At 44.8% G+C, this 6000-nt stretch overlaps 1 protein-coding gene across 4 annotated transcripts in view; it reads left to right on the forward strand.

The window, feature by feature from the left end:
- Positions 1-5773, forward strand: part of CDCA2 (cell division cycle associated 2) — a 34575-nt gene extending 28802 nt beyond the window's left edge. For all 4 annotated transcript variants that reach the window (XM_069944332.1, XM_069944331.1, XM_069944329.1 and 1 more), the window contains exons 13-15: positions 2489-2602; positions 4060-4240; positions 4336-5773. In XM_069944332.1, the coding sequence (XP_069800433.1) occupies positions 2489-2602; positions 4060-4240; positions 4336-5483 (1443 nt within the window). In that variant the 3' untranslated portion in view covers positions 5484-5773. The remainder of the gene's footprint in view (positions 1-2488; positions 2603-4059; positions 4241-4335) is intronic.
- Positions 5774-6000: the final 227 nt, after the last annotated feature.

Here is a 6000-nt window from a genome sequence, read left to right on the forward strand (position 1 = left end):
CCTCCCCACCCTCCTCAACATTAGAAATGCTCTAGCCAGGTATTCTCCTATTCCTCACTTGTCTAAACACTGCAGAGGTGCCTTAACGATCCAGCCCATGTGCCAAGCTCACACATGTGATGAATAGAAGACAATCTGCCTGGAGCATTCCTAATGATGAGGAGGGACGGAGAGGTTGTGGCAGCCTAATGCATACACAATCTAGGCCACGCCAGTTTGACACAGGGCTGCACGTTTAAAAGTTGTTTTTCAGGACAATAACTGCATCACCTGCCGAACGGACCCCGGGACAGATCTTAGATTAAAAGCAGCTATCTGAAGGTATGAGTGGTTTGTGGGGGCAGATTGTGGGTACAGAGTCACTTTAAACTGCTTGCAATCACAACCTCTGTTGATTTCTTAAAAAAAAAAATTGCGATGGGTAAACTTTAAAGCATTATTATCATGTCAAAACAAATTTGACATGTTGTAGACACGTGTAAATGTTTTGATTAGTGAGTATTTGTGAGTCCAGTCCTATGCAATGACAGGAAATTTGAGAGCGTTCCCCTTTAACCGAGTGCTTCTATCAGCAGGTTAGATGAATCTAACCTGCTGATTACCCCATATTGCACACGGGGCACAGAGGAGGAAGGTATGTGTGTTACCTTCCTCCTCGGCACCTTCCTGTGCTGTTAGCAATGTAATCCTCACTCTGGAGCACTGCTCCTCCCCAGAGCATGAGCGCTCTGGAGGAAGGGCAGTGCTCCTAACTGTGCTCCAGAATACAACACTTCCTGCAGGACATACAGCAGCTAATAAGTACTAGAAGGCTTGAGTTTGTTTAATAGAAGTCAATAAAAAATCTCTGGCACTTGCTGGGACCAGTTGATTTGAAAGAAAACATCTTTTGGTGAAATACTCCTTTAAGTGCTTCATACTAGCAACTAGCAATTGGTTGGGGTCCATTCAAAACTTCCTTACCCCAGCTATAACATGTCAGAAGTTTTTTTTTTTTAACTGATACCAATACCCCACAGGTTACACACAAGCCACAATGTTATAGAGGGAAGAGAACCTACTGGTGAACATCCACTCCTCCGCACATGGATCAAACATGCCCTGTTGGGTCTAAGCCAGCAACCACTTGGCTGTGCCATATTTTTAAAGGCATATTACACTGCCTGACATTCATGGCACTAAAGGAGAAGTCCGGCAAAAATTATTACAGTATTGTATTGCCCCCCAAAACTTATACAAATCCCCAAAATGCACTTATTATGGGAAATGCTTATAAAGTCCTTTTTTCCCTGCACTTACTACTGCATCAAGGCTTCACTTCCTGGATAACATGGTGGTCACTTCCTGGATAACATGGTGATGTCACTTCCTGGATAAAATGGTGGTCACTTCCTGGATAACATGGTGATGTCACTTCCTGGATAACATGGTGATGTCACGACCCGACTCCCAGAGCTGTGTGGACTGTGGATGCTGGAGAGGATGATGGCAGGGGGACACTGAGGGACACAGGGCACTGGAGAGACACTGAGCATCCCTCTGCCATCATCCTCTCCAGCAGCCACAGCCCGCACAGCTCTGGGAGTCGGGTCGTGACATCACCATGTTATCCAGGAAGTGACATCACCATGTTATCCAGGAAGTGACATCACCATGTTATCCAGGAAGTGAAGCCTTGATGCAGTAGTAAGTGCAGGGAAAAAAGCACTTTATATGCATTTCCCGTAATAAGCGTATATTGGGGATTTGTATAACTTTTGGGAGGCAACACAACACGTTAATAAAAAAATTTCTGACAGACTTTTTCTTTAAGCAGATGTCCAGAGTACTCTGGTGCTTCTGTAAATCTGAGCGATGGAGGTAAATCTAGAGATTTCAATGTGTAGTCTTCACTGGTGTCTATAGAAAGAACTAACCAGGTGCTGTATCTGCTATCTTTCCTATCGGCCACCAGTACGAAATCTGTGGGTGCCATGGAACGATTAGCCAAATGTGCCAGTATCACCCTGTGTAATAGGGCCAGTAATTGGCGTTTACTGATCCCATCATTTTAATCTGATAAAAAAAAAAAATCCATTGCTCGTTGGCCACACATCTCTTGGTGTATAGAGGGATGGGCCATTCATGAATGATGGAGGTAAAAGGCTGCACAAGTGACCCAGCCATGGTTCATGTGCCTCTCCCAGCGCTGGGGTTGGGCCATGTATTGCGCTCTTTAAATAAGTGGCAATATACAAGATTGACTCGGCTAATAAGGCTGTTAGGCTGTATCCACATGTAGCGGAATATAGTTTCAGCAAAGTATATGTGTTTCCTAACAAATCCACATGTCTGCCAAGAAATATCCTCCAGTAAACCGGCCTGCGGGATGGCTGTTTCTGCTGCATGTCCATTCATTCTGTGGATTTCACCTTTTTACTGTATAGGGTAAAATTGTTTGTAAATCCATAACAAAATCTGTTGAATTGTTCTGTCATCTTCTTGACAGCTGACTAGCAAAGAGAAAACCCTCGAAAGTAATGGGTCAAAGTCGGTGGTGACAACAAAAGTTAGATTGACTGTAAAGACAAGCAGGAGGCTGGCGATCAGCAGAAAACTCCAGGTATGTAACGTCTCGCATGCAGATTTGACGTGCCCAATCCTTTTTGTTTCTGATGAGACAAGTGACTGTTGTGTCTGACAGCATATTTCCTCTCGATGCTGTTATGGACATCCCAACCCCATACATTTACCTGTGGAAGAGCCAAGAGAATTTTTTTTTTTTCCCGCCTAGATATATGGCATTGCCTCCTGGTGTGGGAGTCGTCCTGCAGCCCCCTCCCTCCAGGAGAGGGGACATCATACAATTCATGTTGGTGACTGGTAGAGATGATTAAATTTTCAGTAATAATGACGCAAAGCACTTTGTTATTTTGGCAATCCGCTCATCAGCCTGCTGCCTTATAACGGACTGCCGCTCCTCCCTGGGGGCTGGGAAAAGCTGGATTTTTACAGTAACCTCACTTCTCTGGTGACTGGGATTCTTCTTTAAGATAACTGATTCCTCAGCACTACAGGCCCAGGTTATTGGACATTCTTGCTGAGACTTTCCACCACTTTAGGAATTTGTGGTTAGAGATCTGTTCTCTCGGGGACCCGATCAGAACTATTTGGAGCCATTAGAGATTATTTTGGAATATTTGCAGTTGTGGAGAAATGGTAAAATCCAATGTTTTATATAAAGGAAGCGAAGGAATGTAAGCGGATATCTATTTATTTTCTATGGGTTATTGAAGAATTGACCCCCCCCCCCCGTATATGGATTACGTGTAATGTGATTCTAGGTTCCTGGTCTCTCTTCCGCAACCCTAGCGACCGTGAACCTCCCTTTCAATTGACCCCCACCATTCAGAACTTCTAATATGCTGCCCTGGTACGTCAGTTGTCCTTTAAATCAGCAATGATGTCAGTATTCCACCCATAATGTGGTGTAGCAAGCCCTGAACACCCTATTGATTTCAATGGCAGCTTCACAGCAAAATAGTTCAGAAAGAAGTCCCATGTCACTACTTTTTCACCCAGTTCCACATCTGCTATTACGGTCAACCGGAGTTTGGGGTTTTCTAAAGTAACACCACATAGAAGTTTCAGAAGCTTTGCCACCGTCAATGTAACCAAAGGGTACTATTACACAAAGCGATTTATAGGCCGTACTTGTTTGATTACCAGCCAATTATTGTTTTGTGTAATAGGTCATGTTTTAAATCAACAATCAGCTGGCATGCACAATGTAGGCTGATCGTTGATCTAAAGCATGACCTAAAATAATAATTGCTTCGCGTAACAGGAGCAGTGGCAGCAGACTGCCGGTATCTCCTACAGACTACCCGGACAATCTAAAGATCATCTGGGCAGCCCCCGCAACCCCACCTCCCTGCCTGTAATAGCCCCAACAGCGAGCAGGGAATGAGGAGCAAGCGAGTGATGACCTGACCTTGTAAAATAACTAGTGGGGAAGGGTATATGTGATCAGTAGGGAAATGGCTGGAGCAGTCAGTGTATGTATTCTTTCAACAACAGATAACAAAGACTACTCGCGGAAAAGGCAAGAAAAAAGTAGGGAGACCCAAAAAGTCAATGCAGAAACCTGTGTACAGCGAGCGAGAAGGTATATTGAAGAAGCCTCTGCTGAGTCCCATCCCTGAGTTACCCGAATGCATTCCCACACCTCCCGCGTCCACCTCACAGGACTCTGCTCACGGTATGTTCATTTATTGATTCCTATGGAGGAATAGATTACATATATTTACTATACAGGGATTTGACTTTTTTTTTCTTTTTTCTTTCTTTTACTAGGTAAACCTTTACCTAAACGTTTGGTGAAGAAGGTACGTCCACAGGCCAGAGCTGGTAAAGAGAACGATATCCATTGTAAATTTGAGGATTCTATGGATAGGGATATTGAGGAGCAGGGAATGGAGGCATCTCCGCCCTGTACTGTAGAAGATATAAAAGTGGATCCAGTACTGGAGGACATGAAAGCCTTAAATAATGTATCACCAGAAAAGAGAGAAGAACGTCCTAGTTCCAGTGTCCTAGAGTTGGCTGACCCCATAAGCAGTGACTGTCCTGGTTCTCCAACTCACACTGAGGTAACGGACCAAGTACCCAAACAGACAACAAGCGGTCCTGTCCTGGGTCCAGAAGAGAAGAAAAGTAAGACTAAGAATACCAAGAGGCGCTCCTCCACACGCAAGTATGCCTTGCAGGCTTCCGAATACGCACATTACGTAACCTCAGAAATGACTTTAGAATCTGGAAAACAGGATAAAGATGCTGACCATGCGTCCCACAGGCCAAAGAATAGTATGGATGATCCAGTGCAAAAACCCATTGCCCCATCTATGTCTAGTGATCTTCCAGAAGAAACCACAGCCACCAGCTCCTCTTTAAGCTGTACGTCAACGGATCACAAAAAATCTAGACGAACCTCAAGAACCCATCAACTGGTCACCACGCCGGCTGCAAACCTTGAGAAAAGTACTGCAGGAGAAAACAGTTCTGCTGCTGCCTTGCCTCCTGTGGTCGATCATCCGGATGACTTCTGTCTTCCCATCGATGAAGCTCTGCAGTTCCCACAACCAGAGAAGAAGGTGAGACGTAGCATGAGGCTGCGCAGAGATTCAGGAGTCGTCGGATTGTCCTGGGTAGAGAACAAAGAAAGTGAAACGACCAGGAGGAGGAGCTCTTTAAGTTCGGTCACAAGGCTGGAGGAGAGATCTGAATTGTCACTGGGTCATAGTCCAGGCAAGGAAAACATGAGCAGCTGCCAGATGCCTAATGTAACCCGGAGAGCAAGGAGAAGAACACTATGCACCACCACCATTCAGGATAACCTATCTACTACAGACCAAAAACGGAGAAGGTCCGTCAGTTATAAGGGTCCTATTGCCACTCCGGCCTCAGAGGAGGAGGCCCATAGCACCCTTACACCAGATGCCTAGAAAGAACTTGCATTTCATGGACCTTTTGTTGTGGACAGGATAACCTATGACTGAACATGAAGCAGATCTTTCCCACCAGAAGCATAGCACTTGCCATATGGTGGAGTCTCCTTGTTCAGTCTGGGATTGTACGCTCACACTGCTCATGTTTGTGATACTCGTATGTTGTGAATCTCACTTTCCACTTTGCTGTAGGCATAAAACATGGCTCATGTTAACTTTATTACCTCCAAACCTTCTTCTCTTTTTATATGTTTGTCTTTTGTTCTATTAAATGTTCATTTTCTATTTGCCTTCTGTATTAGCATTCTGTATAGTTATCAGCACAGATATCAATGCAGGATTCAAGGGAAGAAATGGCTTTGCTTTCCCCCACCACCACTATCCAAAGGTTGCGACTAGAGATGAGCACAACTCGAGTCTGTCCAAACCTGGACATCTCGGCATTTGATTACCGGTGGCTAAAGAAGTTGGATGCAGCCCCAAGGCTGCCTGGAAAACATAGATACAGCCTATA

Source organism: Dendropsophus ebraccatus, chromosome 1, assembly GCF_027789765.1.
Source record: "Dendropsophus ebraccatus isolate aDenEbr1 chromosome 1, aDenEbr1.pat, whole genome shotgun sequence".
NCBI lineage: Eukaryota > Metazoa > Chordata > Amphibia > Anura > Hylidae > Dendropsophus > Dendropsophus ebraccatus.